A 17,382-nucleotide genomic window follows, 5' to 3' on the forward strand; every position below is an offset into this window, starting at 1 on the left:
GTCTTCGCAATTTTTACGTTAAACATTTTTCTGAAATTGTTTGTCATAGATTGGTAAACCTCTGTCCATCTTTACATTTGACAGTCTCCTCCTCTCTGTAATGCTCCTTTTATACCCGGTCATGTTACTGATCTGTTGCCCATTAACCTAATTAGTTGCTGCCATCAAGTTCAAAATATTTTCCATGAAATGGTAAAATGTCTCAGTTTCAACATCTGATGTTTATGTTCTATTGTGAATAAAATACGGCTTGATGACATTTGCAAATCATTGAACTCTGTTTTATTTAGGTTTTACACATTGTCCTAACTTTTTTTGCAATTGGCGAACATTTCCTGTATTTGGCTGTGTTCCTCCTTCTCCCAACTCTGTAGCCCTGTAGCATGATGCTGCCCCCACCGGACTTTACAGTAGTGATTTTAGCAGGTGATGAGTGCTTGGTGTTCATCAGACAGAGCTTCAGGTTTTACCCAAAGTGTGTAATTTTTGGAACCTCAAACACCTGAGTCTTTTAAATGATGTTTGACAAACTCCTACAGGCTGTATCTTCTGTCTGACCACTCACTCATGAAGGTCTAATTGGTGGAGTCTTACTGGGATGTTTGTTGTTCTTCCATCTCTGCAGAGAACTTCTGAAGTTCTGTTACATTGACCGTTGGGTTCCTGGTCATTTTGATATTGTTGTATGACAATAAATATTTGTTATGGTAACAATGACCAGGATTTATGGTTGTTTCCAAATGCACATTCATTCAACGTCCCTGCTCTACTGGTGTCCTTGTATGCAGCTGCCACAGAGACCCCTTCGCCTGTCCACTTAGACTCTCTCTGCTCAGGACCTGGTGATAATCAGTGAATCTGTCTTGATGACTAAAATAAGACAGTTTCTTCCTGAGAAATGTTATTTTCCTCACACAGTAACAGCTCTGTGGGCCACCACAGGCACCACAGGACACATCTCCAGGTCCAGCACAGCCGTCATCAGCAGGAGCCGCATGGAGTCCAGTCTTCGTCAGCTCCTCCACCAAAACTGCTAGCATGGTGTTTTTCACCCGGACAGGTCTCAGTGTGAAGGTCTGTCTACACTGATTGCAGCTGGGGCTTCTCTTCTCAGCTTCTTCATCCCAGTGACTTTTCATACACTTCATGCAGTAGCTGTGTCCACAGGGATGTGTCTCCGGATCCTTCAGCAGATCCAGACAGATGGACCAAGAGAAGGTTTCTTGGTCCATCTGTCCATTTCAACTCTCAGCAGCAGAGACTCAGCTTCTATTTCTCAGAACTGAAACTAGTTTGAACTCTGATCAAATCTGATCTCTGTGTTTGTGCAGCTTCACCACATGTTGGTTACAACCATCTTCAAACTGTTGATCTGACAGTGGAGGGAACATGTGACCAGATTGGAGTTTCCTTCCTGTGTTTGAGTAGAGGGAGCAGTCTTTAGGTTTTGATTCACGGAGCTGTTAAACAGCTACTACATAGAGATATTGTGTCTAAGCATTTCAAATGAAGAAAAGAGCTCGTAGCAGCTGAATTCTTCTAAAGATTAGATCCCAATCTACCATAATTCAGTTTTATGAACCTTTTCAGTGATTAAATACAACTGTAGAAGAAACAAAATTATCTCCTTTCTTATTTTGATGAAGAATCACAGTGATTCTGAAGATGAACAGAGAAAACTGACTTCTTAAATTTATTTATTTATTTGGATTATGACATATGTTTTTTTTTTTACTAAAGGAAATGTTTTTCCATTTGTGTAGCCTGTCTGATTGGAGGGTATTAATAATATTTTTATTAATTTATTTAAAAATAAATAAATAAATAATAATGTCATGTCATGATCTGGCCCTCATTCTCACTTCCTGTCTGGACTTTTATTTTGTAACCCTTTTCTCCACTTCCTGTTCCCAGTTTGTTTTCCACCTTCACCACCCGTCCACAATTGTTTTCACCTGTTCCCTGTCTTTTAAAACCCAGCTCTGCCCTTGATTCTCTGTCAGGTGATTGTGGTTGTCACACACGCCGTCTTCGAGTTTACCTGACTCGTGGTTTGTGAATTCCTGACTCTTGTTCCTGTGGACTTCTGTTATCTGTTTCTTGGTCTGAGGTCTGAGGTTTGAGGTTTGAGGTTTGGTCTTGTTTTTATCGTTCTTATTTGTAGCTCTGTCACATTGACGTCGTTGTTAGTTAAATGTGCCCCGGTTTGTTTTTCCTTTCAATTCCCCACCTGCTTTGTTTGTGCATGTGGTCATCTATTGGTCTTTACTTTGATGCCTTTTATATTGTTTGTCACTTTATTCCACTCGATCAGTCACCAACTAAGTTTGATTTTTGTTCAGTTTGCAGTTTGTCTCTTCCTGCAATATTCCTCCTTAGTCGTCCTGCCCCACTTCCTGTCTAGTATTTACTTCTCCCCTGGTGTGTGTTTCCTTCGTGATGAGTGAATGTTTCTATTGGTGAAAGGTCTGGACTGCAGACGGGCCAGTCAGCACTCTGACTCTTCTCCTGCAAAGTCCTGCTGTTGTGATGGAGGCAGTATGTGGTGTATCACTGTCTTGCTGAAATATGCAAGTCCTTAAAGTGATGTCTGGATGGGAGCATATGTTGCTCTAAAACCTCTATGTACTTTTCAGCATTGATGGAGACTTTGAAGCTGTGTAAGATGCCCACACCATAGCAACTAATGCACCTCCATACCATCAGAGATGCAGGCTTTTGAACTGTCTGCTGATAACAAGCTGGATGGTCCTTCTCGTCTTTAGTCAGCAGGACATGGTAGTTTCCAAAAAAGTTCAAATTTGGATTCATCTAACCACAGAACAGTTTTCCATTTTGCTTCAGACAATTTTAAATGAGCTTTGACCCAAAGAACACAGCAGCATTTCTGGATCATGTTCAAATTTGGCTTTTCTTTGCAAGATACAGCTTTAACTTACATTTGTAGATTGAACAGTAAACTGTTCACAGACAGTGATTTCTGGAAGTGTTCCTGAGTCCATGCAGTGATGTCCATTAGGGAATCAGACCTGTTTTTAATGCAGTGCTGCCTGAGGGCCCGAAGATCACATGCATCCAGTTTTGACCTTCAGCCTTGTCCCTGTGCACAGAGATTCCTCCTCATTCTCTCTTTTGAGGATATTATAAACTGTAGATGGTGGGATCTTCAAAGTCTTCGCAATTTTTACGTTAAACATTTTTCTGAAATTGTTTGTCATAGATTGGTAAACCTCTGTCCATCTTTACATTTGACAGTCTCCTCCTCTCTGTAATGCTCCTTTTATACCCGGTCATGTTACTGATCTGTTGCCCATTAACCTAATTAGTTGCTGCCATCAAGTTCAAAATATTTGCCATGAAATGGTAAAATGTCTCATTTTCAACATCTGATGTTTATGTTCTATTGTGAATAAAATACGGGTTGATGACATTTGCAAATCATTGAACTCTGTTTTATTTAGGTTTTACACATTGTCCTAACTTTTTTTGCAATTGGCGAACATTTCCTGTATTTGGCTGTGTTCCTCCTTCTCCCAACTCTGTAGCCCTGTAGCATGATGCTGCCCCCACCGGACTTTACAGTAGTGATTTTAGCAGGTGATGAGTGCTTGGTGTTCATCAGACAGAGCTTCAGGTTTTACCCAAAGTGTGTAATTTTTGGAACCTCAAACACCTGAGTCTTTTAAATGATGTTTGACAAACTCCTACAGGCTGTATCTTCTGTCTGACCACTCACTCATGAAGGTCTAATTGGTGGAGTCTTACTGGGATGTTTGTTGTTCTTCCATCTCTGCAGAGAACTTCTGAAGTTCTGTTACATTGACCGTTGGGTTCCTGGTCACCTCCCTGCCCAAGGTCCTTCTTGTCCCAGATGTGGAGTCCAGTTTGTGACTACAGTTTTAAGTATTTTATGGCTGTGTTTAGGTTACAGCAGCTGGTTAGTCACCTCCTCCATCTTTAACCCTAACATCAGTGGTTTTCTGAACCTAACCAGACACAAGAATCAGGATCCTCTCGGGTCTTTGGCTTGACATTCCAGTGCTTTGTAGAGCCACCACCCTCCCAAACCACCTCATTGCAACATCCTTTACCCGAATATCATTTCAATATTTTAATCAATGTGTTGCATCAGAACATGGGTCATTAAGGTGCACAGTTTGTTTTCCATTTTAAAATAAATGTACAATGCAGTAAAAAGTGAGTCTGAATACTTAATTCTGACTGTAGGTGAGTTTGGAATAAACATTGAAGGGCTGAAGGTTTGCTGGTTAGTTGCCAGTGTTTTTCTGACCCCCCTCAGGGGGTCCACCTTGTTTACTGGAAGCTGGTTGGTTTGGACTCTGACTGGAAACAATATGTAAATATTGTTTTATGAGCAAAGGCATGTTTTCATGTAATCAGACTTTGGTTTTCACTTTTTCTAAAACATTGATTGCACTGATGGCAGAAAACAATTTGAATATACCAATTTTTAGTATCATAAGAAAAGTGTTTGATAGCAACTCCCCCCCCCCCTCAACTGCAATGGAGCTCAGTTTCTTTGCAGAATCTAAGATTTTTTTTTTTTTTTTATTGCAGAAACAATGATTCACTAGTATTTCATTAGCAGTTTATTTAAAAAATTGTTGAGGTCTGTAATTGTGTCAGTAAACACATGATGTCCAAGACAATGACAATAAAATAAAAGTTTTATTTTATTAAACAGTTTTGCTAAGTAAGCTGCTCATATATTATTGATTTTGTGTATCGTCTTTTTGTCCAGCACATTACTGTGCCCACACTTAGATTGGTTCACTTCTGGCTGATGAGTCTAGGCTCCCAGTCTAGAGTTGTGTGTTACTAATTAACCACACAGAAGATGGAGTATATAAATGTTGGGTAACCAATGCTGTGCACAGATTAGGGAGCTCTTTCTGTTTCTCTGCACGGAAACGACACTTTCAGCTGGTTTATTGTTTTCGCTCTTTCTCAGACTTCAGCCACACTTTCCACCACGAGATGCAGCCGCTCTGTTTGATCATCTCACACTTGTTCCTGCTGTCATGGATGCCCTGGGTAGGAGGGTCAATCATAATACAGCACCGGCTGAAGGTGGGATACAGCACTGATTGGGGGGATTGGGGAGATTGGGACATGTGTCCTGAAGGCTACTATGCTTCAGGATTCAGCCTCAAGGTGAGTCTATTCATTAAAAGGAACAAGTAAAGTTAAAGGGCAACTTCACCAATTTTCCACTTGACTGCAGTGTAGGGTGTAAATGTACATTAATGCTTTTAAACTTCCCTCTGACGTCCCTATATTCAAATATTTTGCCGCTTCTAGCTGAAAAACTCCTCCAGATGACATCACCAAGAGTAGTTTTTCAGATGAAAAACAGGCTAACTATGATTACAATCAATCTGAACTGAAGGTTCCTCCAAGTGATGTCGTCTGGAGGCATGTTTCAGCTAGAGGTAGAGAGATATTTTGATATAGGAAAGTCAAAGGGAAGCTTAAAGGCATTTGTGTAGGTGTACTACCCAAAACTAGAACCAAAAGAAGCGAGTTGAAAATCCGTGAAGGCGTCCTTTCATATAAATATTAGCTAATATAACATAAATAAAATTATCAAATGTTAAGGAAGATTATGAAGCTGCAGTGACCAAATATTGCTACCCAAACATTCATGGGTCCTACTCACTGAGCCTGAAGCTAAAACCAGCTTCATTAATACACAACATTCGCTGCACCTGAGCAGATCGCAGTTAAAAACTCACCTCTTCATGCTTTGGCTGAATCCACTTGGTCAGAATGTGGCTAATGATCTTTCTGTCCACACATCTTCTACCACATACTCTGCTCCACATTAGCTCCTTCAAATATGATTTCTCTCCAACTTTTACTGCTCTGCACCTTCCTGCTGCAGACTGTCATTTCCAACTGTCCATCATCAGAGTCTGGGTGAGTGTAACATGGAAGAAAACTAGAAAACAGGCAAGACGTTTGCAAAGAAACTGCTAATAACTTTATGAAATTGATGAGGCAACATATTACCTGTTGATTGATTGTTTGCTAGGTGGAGGATTTCGAGGACAGTGGAGATGAAACTGCACTAAACGGCATCCGCTTGTACTGTGTCAACCCGAACAACAGACGTGGTCGCTACGCCACTGTGGAGTCTGAGATGGGAAGGTGGATGGTTTCTCTGTCTTTTCCTCCTCTAAACATTCACATACAGATGCTGTTGTGTTTCATGATTGAATTCTAACAATGAAAGTAAAGTTTTATCAGCATTAAGGTGCTGTTGAGGATTTTTCAGATGATATAAACTATAGTGGGTTTTGTTAAATTTTGATACCAGCACCGATAACTGATTTCGGTTCCAGAATGATACTTTTCTCAATACCAATCAAGTTTGACAAAAAGAAAATAACTAATAATGACTAATAAATATGCCATCTTTGTAGTTTTATTTTTTCATCACAACCTAACAAACTTGTCTGCTTACATCAATGCATGGAAATCTATGAAAGCTGGATTTGAAGTAGGAGCCTGCAGGTTAAGGTTAGGTTCCCTAATGAGCCACGTCCCCACTAACAGGTGTTGAATGCTGCATTCCTATTGGCTCAATGATGCAGATGAGATTTAATCCTTGGGTATTGACATTTGGTTGCATGAAATTAGTGCAGATTAATGTGAAAGCCCAGTGAACACGTGTACAAACACCCTGAGGGTCTTACAGCTGAGCAGGCTGTGCTGGTAAACCACTGCACTTTGTTGCTCTGCTCCTGCAGGTGGGGGAAGTGGACACACGTGACGTGGTGTAACACTGGGTTTCTAGACTCGTTCAAGCTCCGTGTTGAACCTCAACAATTCTTCCTATTCGGTGACAACACAGCTGTCAACAACATAAAGTAAGTTATAGAAATGCTCCTCAGAACAACATTAACTGTCATGTTATTATAGCAAAACATGCACAATAATCAATATCTTATCCTCATTGTAGGGATGAACCCTCTTTTAATACCAGTTAATTTGAGTTAAAGCTTAAGACAGACCGCACACAATGCAGAAACAGCAAATTAATTTAGTGAAATGCTTGTTTACAACCATGCAAAGAAAAAATACACAATAATAAGTTTACACTTTTTTTGCCATGTAAACACTTAAATCTTCAGTTATGGTCGTCAAAGGGTGAAGTGTGTAACCGTGTGTGTGTACTATTGATCTCTGCAGGTTCAGATGCAGTGGCTCTCGTGCTGAGCTGGAAGGGGATGGAATGGCATGGGGATCGTGGGGCTCCTGGAGCGATAAATGTCCTAATGGTTACATCTGTGGTTTGAAGACGCGTGTGGAGGCTCCTCAGGGCATTGGAGACGACACTGCTCTAAATGATGTGCAATTTCTCTGCTGCATTTACCCAACACCCACCTATTTAAATTTAAGAGGATCATTCATAAATAGATAGTGATGAGAAACATCTCTGTGGGGTCTGCATGACTTATGACTTATCACCTGCTCTGATAAGTTCTTCACCTCCTATGACATCTGTACGTTCAGAACCCAACATTTGCTGAGATCTTTAAATAAAGATTATCACAAAATAAAACTTTGTAGCAAAACAAATATACGTCGTAACTCTGAGTGTTAATCACATTTGCTGATGTTCTTACTCATATTATTCTCATATTTTTCCTATTTTGTCATCAAGTCTGGGAGCGAACCACAGTTGAGCTGATTTTACTGTAATCTGCATACAGTTGCACTCAAAATGACTCAACCCCTATTGAAGATTAGGGGTTTTGGCAAATTTCACAGCTCTAGTTCAATGAACAAATCAAAAATGCTTTTTTGGTTTAAGACAAATCAGAAAACACACACTTACGAACACTTAAGAAATATGTTGACGTGTAAGACACACAACAAATATGAAATATGTGCAAAGAGACTAAACCACGATATAAATAAAATAAGAAGTGAGTTTGCAATGGGAGGTAGTTCACCTTAAAAAAGTGAGAGTGACTATCTGTGGGTTGGGGGGCTTATCTGGGCTGGGATTTGGTTGCTGTGCAGCAGGCCGACCGCAGTGGCGAAGAAACTGTTCTTGTGATGTGAGGTCCTGGTTTTGATGGACTAGAGGGGGGGGGGGGACCTTTAACAGTTCATGTCCGGGATGAGAGGGGCCGGCTGCAATCGGGGCTGCCCTAATTCGGGTCCTGAAGACGGACAGCTGCTGGAGAGCTGGAGGCTGCAGCCAATAACCTGTAGGCGAACTGCAGGTGGTCCAGAAGGGCGTCTGTAATGTCCTTGAGGTGGGACGAGATGAGGCGCTCAAAAAGACTTCATGACCACAGAAGTCAGGGCAATGGGTCTATAACCATTAAGTCCCCTGATCCTCACCTTTTTAGGGGCTGGTATGATGGCTGAGGTCTTAAAGCAGAAATTGCATGAAGGGTATTTTATACTGCAGTATGACTGAATATTTTAATCACCTCATCATGGTGAGAGCAGATGTTCCCCTGCAGGTTCTTGCAGGGATCAGCAAGTTCATGTTTCTTAAATGAAGCTACATTGGAATGAGTCTGGAGGTGTTTCTCACAGTATGGAACCAGACACCCTGGAAGGGACTTGAAGGCTTTTCTCTTCCTCCCTGTGCAGACATCACAGGCCACATCTTCAGAATCCAGTCTTCTTCAGCTCCTCCACTAAAACTGATAACATGGTGTTTTTCACCAGGACAGGTCTCGGTGTGAAGGTCTGTCTACACTGAGGGCAGCTGGGCTTCTCTTCTAAGCCTCTTCAAAACTCCCAGACTTACAAACTTAAGCCATGATCTCCTATAAAACACTTTTATTAAATCTTCTATTGATTCCATCTATTCAAGGGGAAAACATTGAGTTTTTATTCTGATAAAGTTGTTAAATTGCTACAGTCTGGGCTTTGGTTGGACCATTCAGGGACAGTCAGAGACATGTCTTGAAGACATTGCAGTGTTGTCTTAGCAGTTTTGCTTTTTGTTTGTATTATGCTACTGAAGACAGGAACAATTGTGAATGGGCTGTTCAGTTATTTTCATGGGGGGCACATGGTAAAATACCTTTAAAGATGTATAAAGAAAAGACTTTTCGGACTTTTCTTTTATTGCGATAAAACCAAGAAAAATGGTACGTTAAAATTTGGAGAGACACAGTTGAAATTATGAGAAGTCATATGTTGCGTTCGTACCCTCTACAACAGCCACCAACATCACAACCACTACTACCACTGCTAACAGCACCAGATCCCGTCCGTGATATCAGAGAACGAAAGATGCTCCAGAGGATCCGTGTGTTTCTGGACAGGAGCAGAGAAAAACTGGCTTCTTATGTCAAGCATTTGACCTCTTCTTGTTTTATTTTTCCTCTTTTACTCTATGAATAAAGCTTCCATACATGTAGCCTGTCTGATTGGAGGACGAAATAATCAACAGCAATGTCCGGAGGGTGAACAGTTCACAGTCCTGCAAAGTCATTTTTCTACAAATAGTTTGATTCGTTTGTTATGTGTGACACATTCTGTTCCCTGCTTACTAGAAATATGTTTACTTTTAAATACTACATCTGTATTTGTTAGAGAAGAAACATGGATTAACCTGCGGTAACAAATGAATTTGTAGCTGCGTGAACAATTTTTTTTCATTTTGCACTTTTTTTTTTTTTACCTTTTAGTCTTTGAGCTCCACCTCTTTGGTGAACGACTTAAGAAATTCCGACTTTGGAACAACAATGTATTTGCGTAGACTGTCAGTAAGGTATTTTATCTGGAAGCTGCCAAAAGTTGAACATTGACGAGAATCAAGAAATGATAGAGATGGAGGGAGAACTGCTTTCTGGTCTAGTGTTTGCTTTGAAAAGGAGGAGGATAAAAGCAAGAAACACAACCTACAGTACACTGCTTAACTGTCCAACCTTCTTCTAAGTTACATACTGTCAAGTATTTTCAGCTTTGACAATTTTTAATTGTTAAATTTTTCTCATCATGTGGTAGCGAGGTGACGGGCACAACATTTTAAAAGCATCTGAATTCTTCCTGAAGCATTTTTAGAGTCACCAAAATGGCCACCAAGGCTCAGGCTGATGATGGGAAACTAAAGCCAAAGACCATCTCTCACCATCGGACAGCTGTCAGACTCTGAACAAGCTCTGCCTGTGTGTAAATGGACAACACAACAAGCAGCAACGGTAAGAAAAGCTGAGAGGATCACGATGAGAAATTGATTTATTCAATCAGCTGTCACATGGTCAGTTGCTCCATTCTTTATGAAGTGATAACCCATTGTCCCTGTGGATGATGTGATTATGTAAATTTGTTTTTGGGTTCATTTTAGTTCAGGGCTTTGTCTTTAAAGACCTGTTGTGCTGGGGGTTCGTGCCTTTTACCCATTTTGTGAGAATAATTCTGATTTTGTCCCTCATGGGCTTTTTTACCTTTTAAGTCAAGCAAGAAATATCTCATTTATGGCAAATATGTTTTGTATTGTTTTTTTTAGAAAATTTTACAGTAAAATAATCCTGTTAGTTCATTGAGTATATTTTTTTCATTAGTGTATCTGTACCGGGGTGGCTATAGCTCAGTTGGTAAAGGCAGTTGCTTACGGACCACAGGGTGAGTGGTTCAATCCACGGCCCTGGCTATATGTCGTAGTGTCCCTGGGCAAGACCCTGAACCTAACAGCCCATTTCCCCTCCCCAGCGATGCAGTGCCGGTCCAAGCCCGGTAGAAATTGGGGAGGGTTGTGTCAGGAAGGGCATCCGGTGTAAAAACTGTGCCAAATCAACATACGGACAATGATCTGCTGTGGTGACCCCGAACACACGGGATAAGCCGAAAGGAGAGTAGTAGTAGTGTATCTGTACCTGAAGACATCTCCCTGACCCTCGTGTCATTTCCACAAAATGAGATTTACTGTTTAACAGAGCCAACTAGAAAGAAATACTGTAATTTCTTTTCTGACTGATGTTTTTTTTTTAAATAAAAGTCACTTTTTACATTTTTCTCATTAAATTACAAACTGATACATTTTGCTACATTGAAAATTGATTTTAAAATAGAAAAAACGCATTTGTTCCCATTATTCTACACCACAAGATAATGACATCTTGTTTGTAAAAATGTAAGTAAATATGAAAATATTCAAATTAAAACCATGTAACAAGCTTCTCAAGTGAGCTGTTCACATATTATTGATTATTGTGTAGATTATTTCTACACTACTGTTTCTGTCCAGCTCACTGTTTCTTTTAATCATTAGAGTTAATGAATGGCTCCCAATCTGCACTCATGTGTCAATCATTGCCCAACAGAAGATAACCTAGAGTATATAAATGCTAAGAAACACATCTTCTACCTTCTACCTTTGTGCAGAGTAGCAACACTTTCATCTTTAGTTTCTCTGTTCTCTGTTTGGCTCTTCAGCCACACTTTCCACCACAAGATGCAGCTTCTGTACTCAACCATCTCACACTTGTTGCTGCTGTCGTTGATGAGCTGGGTAAGAGGGCAAAGCAGTCTTCTGATGGTGGGGAACGGTGGTCAGTGGGGGAATTGGGGACCAATGGAGGTGTGTCCTGAAGGTTTTCGTGCATCGGGTTTCAGCATCAAGGTGAGTCTGATGTTTGTAGAGGCGAATGACGCAGCTCGACCATGAATCTGAAAGTGGCCAGTTTATATTGAGCTTTGTTGGTAAATTCTCTCGCACACACATTTATTGAGTAATGTTGTCTCCTGATTGGTTGTTTCCCAGGTGGAGCGTAACCAGGGTAGTGGAGACGACACGGCGCTAAACGGCATCCGCTTGTACTGTGTCAACCCAAACAACAGAGATGGTCACTACACCACTGTGGAGTCTTCTGTTGGAAGGTGGGGTTGTGTCTGTCTCTGTTTCTGTCTCTTCCTCCTCCAAACACACACCACGTTCTGTGCTTTTCCCCGTGAACTAAACATCAGTGGGTGAAACAAGCAAAGCAAACACACGTATAAACACACCGGGACTGTTACTGCTGATCAGGCTGTGCCCTCATCAACTGATGGTCTTTGTATCCTCTGATCCTGCAGTTGGGGAGAGTGGACCCCAGTGAGGTGGTGCAACTCAGGGTATCTGTTGTCTTTCATGCTCAGTGTTGAGCCTTCACAAGGACGAGGGGACGACACAGCCGCCAACAACATAAAGTGAGTTCATGATACGAGTCTTACGACTGCATTACCTGTCACATTGATTACATTTGTAACCAAACTATTTAAAATGACCCCCATGTTGAGTCAATTGATTTGTTGAGGGGCAACTGAAATTACAGTTGCTGGAGAGAAAATGGAGGAACTGTTTTTGCCATGTAAAGACTTTAACTTTACGTTTGTGGTCCTCAAAATGTGGAGTGTGTAACCGCTTGTGCTTGTGGCATCTGCAGGTTCCTGTGCAGTGGCTCTGGTGTTCAGTTGGAGGGTAACGGTATGACATGGGGATCCTGGGGCAGCTGGAGCCTTAAATGTTCTAGAGGTGCCATCTGTGGTTTGCAGACCCGTGTGGAGGGTCCTCAGGGTGATGGAGACGACACCGCTCTGAACGATGTGAAATTCCTCTGCTGTAACTAACACAAACTTTACTAAATCATGTTGTTCAACTGCTGTGATGAGATATTCACCTCATGTGGATCCTGCACATTCTGAATCACACGTTTGATACTAAATAAACAATGCAACAATGGTCAATGTGTCGTCCTGTTAAACAACCACAGTGCTTTCAAAGGTGAATGTTGGTGGTGACTTTGGTTGGTTAATCTGCCTGGTGGCAACTGCTAGAAAAAGCAACTCTGCTTGTGACCACCACCTTGTCCTTCTGGCTCCTGGGGTGGCCAATCAGATTTTAGGCTTGGCTGTGCCCAGACCACCCCCTCTGCTCTGCCCCTGGTGGGAGTTAAATCAAACAACTAAGATGACAAAGAATCGACCTTTTGCATATCTAGGACCACGTTAACAGAGTTTTTCTTAACGGTGAATAAAATTTCATCTCTAAATTAAAAGGGTCATGGTTCTCTAGAACAATTAACTTTCAGTAGAATTAATATCTGAGGATCCATGTCTTTTACTGCTCACTGATGTTTCTGTGTAGTCACACCTCTGCAGTTCAGCTTTTCTCCACCAGAGGCCGATGTTCTGCACCAGTGAAACTGATGGACCAACCCGCCCTTCAGTTTTACATTAACACACAATCGTCAGAGGTTAAAGGTCAGTGCTATACATGTAATGCACATTCCTGTGTCTTTGGAACAGTGCTCTTCATCCTTTTTCTGGCCACGTGAACAAACACACAAGTTCATAGAAATGTTGCACGAATGTTGCAATAACGAGGGAAGAAATTCCAAGCTCTGGCAAAACTTCAGCTTGTGCATTTAGATCATACATGTTAGCCGGATGTTATCGGGTCTGCGTGCAAAGAAGTGACACACACACACACAGACAGCTTTCAAAAAGTAGGTTGCATGACGTAATAATAATCAGTAGTTTGATGTAGATGAACGGATTCAGTGAATGTGTGTATAAAACACATAGTTTGTGTTGAGTGTGTGTGTTTTAGAGAAGTCAACACTTGAAATGTGCATGGCCTCTGCAGTGTTTGCCAAATGGGAGGTGGAGTGTGTGTGTGTGTGTGTGTGTCTCATTCAGTTTCACAGGCCAACAGGTGTGTTCCCATGATGCACCAGTCCAAATATCTTTGTCGTGTGTCACTGACCTGGTATGTAACTATAATACTGAGGCTTCACTCACCAAAGACTTGAACTTTACCCATTTACGTCTCAGGTTGTGACTGAATCAATAGAAAATACATTAAACTGAAATACACAGGTTTTCATAGAACACCTGGATATTTCATTAACGAGGCCTCTGTGTTTGAAAGTCTGAACCATAAGCTGAGCTTCCAAACACCAGCGTTGAACCTACAGGTGCTGTCAGGTGCTCTGACACAATCAGGGAGTGCACAGTATGTTTAAGGAAGCAGGATGTTGCTTCATTGGCTCGTGTAAAGATAATCTTTACCACCTGTCTGTGTTGGTGGTTCTGGCTCATTGGTAAATCCACCACATGAGAAGTTAAATATCTGAAAAGAAGTCTGGATGTATTCTTCATCTCTACTTTAGACACTAATACATAAATCTGTTCCTCTCTGGGCCTGTTTGAGCCATCGCTTCAGGGCCAGTGTCCATATCTGCAGGGATTTAATGAACCAAAGATTCTGCAGGACTAGTTGTCAGAGGGTATTTCATTAAATTGTAGTACATTCATGTGAGTGTGGTGTTGTCTTCAGAAGTGTGCAGAAATGCACCAGGAAGAAACATCTGTCAGAAAGCCAAGAATGACAGTTTTCACAGGTGTGGAAAGAGTGAAACAGGAAGAAGTGGGAGTCCGTGACTAATAAAGATACACAGTGTGGGTCTGACTCATTACTGCATCATATTTCTCTCCTCTGCTTCAACTGCAACATATTTACTATTAAAAGCTTTGTTCTATCACTGCTTGTAGTTCAAAGCCTCATTCACTGTGTAATTAGCAAAAACCTGGACAAAGAACATTAATTAACATCAGTGTGAACATTAGAACATTAGCCAATAAAACAACAAAAAACATTAACAAACAAAACCAGACTCTATAACAGGACAGAGCAAATAAAAAGTGTCACGGTGGACGAAAACAAAAAGCTCCGAAGGTGAGAATCAGGTAAAGTTTGGAATAAAAACGTGAGCTACTTCTATTGAATACTTTTGCATTTGGCCTTTGATTGTACCTGTGAAGGAGAAGAGCAGCCATTTTAAAATATAAGAGAATATTAGAGAAAAAAGAGAAAATCAATCAGTTCCAATCAGGACAATTAGATAAGTGCTGAAAATGAAAGAAACCACTGGTGCACTGAGCAACACACTGTACATAAACCGGGTCAGTCCACCTGTAATATGCATCTCACTCGATGACGGCTCCTTAACTAGTACAAATAATTTCCCAGTTGTTTTTCGACTATAATTCTAAATTCCTTTTAGCTACATTATGTGGCAATAATACATGTTTGAGGAAGTTTTAACTTCTGTGGCTCCAGTAGGTTAAAGTGGACGTCTAACCCTGACTAACATTATAAAGAGTCTGAAACATTCAAAAACAACTTCTGTTTCATCCATTCAAGACACATAAGTGGTTCTGAACCTGTTCTAATAAAACAGTGAACAAGAACAAATCATTTGACCTAAGTAAACATAATTCAGGCATAACATTACAACCACCTGTGCAATTTAATACAATCAGCTAATACAGCAGCTCTGCCATGAATCCTGCTTTTACAAGGTTAGAATTTCAAAAGAAAGGTAATAATTTCTTTATTATTGAGGTAAAAGTGGGTAGTGGAGTCGTACCAGAGAACTTTATGAGCAGAGGTGGTAGTAATGTTTTGGCCACTATATTTAACCAAGTGATTATATAATATATATTAATACAAACCCTATCGTAATATATGAGATTCTGTTGATCCCACAGATCCTCAGGAACAGAGAGAGGTACTTCAGAGTCAGTGTGACTGCTGCTGCCACACCCCTGACCTGGTTCAGCAGTGGAAAATGGCTTTCCAGGATTTTCCAGAAGATTAAGCTTAATATCATTAATGCTTTTAACCGCTTTGTGTGTGTGTGTGTATTTTGTGTGTTCACAGCCTGCATTTAAAAGCGCAGACAAACCATCGCGTCTCACATGTCACCTGGCAGGTTTTCAGGACATGCACTAATATGTTTGACTCGTCTGGGTGTCGAGTCTGTCAGCGCTGAGCAAATTAAATAGAGTGGAGGCTGAGGAGCCAAAGGAAAAGACAAGATTTTAATGTAATTAACACAATTATTTCGAGTTTTTGTGATGAAGGACAGAGCCGGTGGGATAAGTTCATGTAAAAGGCATAAACCTGCCCTACAGACAGATGATGCTGCAGCTTTCACCCATTGTGTTTCTTTAGTCTCCCTCATCTCAACCACTGGTCTCACTTTGATGTTTTGTTTGAATAAAACTTGAAGCGTTTTAATCGACAGCCTGACGGTTTGAAAAGTTCCAGCCTGCGACTATCGACCGACCAGGTGAGTCTTCGAGTTTGGTTTGGACACATTGTCCTGCTCAGTCTCCTGCAGAGCTATATAAGGTTTGTCAGGGTGTGCAGTGGAAAGACATGGAGGGCAGCACGGGTCAGTGGACACACACACACACACACACCTTATATGGGAGAGAAAGTCGGTGGAAAATGTCGGTGAGGAACAACAGAGCGTGAAATTCCTCCTTTGCCTCAAATCCAGTCTAAATCTCCCAGAGCTGACAGTCATGTTTGGTTTGGAGTCGACCATAACGCTGCAGCTCAAAGACAACCTCAAAAATCTAAATACACAATCTAGTGTCCACCTGGGATCTAACCCACATTCATCCACAGACGCATCAAACCTCATGTGTTGTGCTTCTTCTTCTGTCCTTAACAGGACGTATCTTATCGTCTGTGACACTTTTCAGGCTGAATTATTTGTTTCAGAATATTCTTATTGACCACGTTATGTTTGCAGATGGTTTGGTGATATTTCTGTCCGTACGTGATCATCTTCAGCAGCTGATGAGGGTTTGCTCATAGTATGGTATTGAATTTAATATAACACTAGGAGTAATATGATCGTAAGGAGTAAAGAGGAGTCACATAAAAGCTGTAATATGGAATTTTTTTTACTCATTAATACTTTAATAATTAAAATGTATATCATTTGGCATAAAGAGTAGTTTTATTTTTAGTATTCAAGGAATAATTACTTTGATATTTCTGTATTTCTATCGTTACCTTTCCCTTTTTCTCTGACTCCTATTTGTTCCAGGTAACCAACTTCATCCAGGTCTCTGAGAAAGGTGTGTGTGTGTGTGTGTGTGTGGTTTGTTTTTAGGTTCAAATGGAAAAATCTCTTTTTTTCTCTATTTAATGAGTTGTCTTTTTCTAAATCAGTCCATCCTCTGAGAATCCAGCATGTCAGCCCACATGGCTTCAAAGGGTAGATCCAACTATGTCACACACACACACACACACACACACACACACAAAATGTGAGGTCAGATAAACATGAACTCTTTCCAGCCAGATCATCTGAAAATTACTGTCATGTTGAAACTCTCTGTACAAAGAAGAATTAGGTAAAGAAAATAGTTTGACATTAAAATTGTCTTAAAATAACTTTTATTGAACTTTACATTCCGTTAATCAGGACATTAATTTATATTTGGCTCTTGTTGTCACTGACCATTAACTTCAATCTAAATTTACATGAGCTCAACAGAAATTATACAAACATGCAATTAACAATAACAAAGTTCACTTCA

The 17,382-nt window shown here is 40.7% G+C and overlaps 2 protein-coding genes across 3 annotated transcripts; both read left to right on the forward strand.

Annotated features, from left to right (window-relative positions):
• The first annotated feature begins 4,878 nt into the window (after positions 1-4,878).
• On the forward strand, positions 4,879-7,605 carry LOC137140173 (vitelline membrane outer layer protein 1 homolog). Of its 2 annotated transcripts, none has more exons than XM_067528341.1 (4): positions 4,879-5,091; positions 6,056-6,171; positions 6,774-6,893; positions 7,216-7,605. In XM_067528341.1, exons 1-4 carry the CDS (start codon positions 4,999-5,001, stop codon positions 7,445-7,447), a joined length of 561 nt encoding a protein of 186 aa, XP_067384442.1. In that variant the 5' UTR covers positions 4,879-4,998; the 3' UTR covers positions 7,448-7,605. The 2 variants fall into 2 exon arrangements, with proteins under 2 accessions (XP_067384442.1, XP_067384443.1); XM_067528342.1 differs by having other exon boundaries at positions 4,881-5,175.
• Positions 7,606-11,382: 3,777 nt separating this feature from the next.
• On the forward strand, positions 11,383-12,718 carry LOC137140172 (vitelline membrane outer layer protein 1-like). Its single transcript, XM_067528339.1, has 4 exons — positions 11,383-11,620; positions 11,762-11,877; positions 12,073-12,186; positions 12,423-12,718. The coding sequence occupies exons 1-4, from the start codon at positions 11,453-11,455 to the stop codon at positions 12,604-12,606; spliced, it is 582 nt and encodes a 193-aa protein (XP_067384440.1). The 5' UTR covers positions 11,383-11,452; the 3' UTR covers positions 12,607-12,718.
• The last annotated feature ends 4,664 nt before the right edge of the window (positions 12,719-17,382 follow it).

This window comes from Channa argus, chromosome 13, assembly GCF_033026475.1.
Source record: "Channa argus isolate prfri chromosome 13, Channa argus male v1.0, whole genome shotgun sequence".
Lineage (NCBI taxonomy): Eukaryota > Metazoa > Chordata > Actinopteri > Anabantiformes > Channidae > Channa > Channa argus.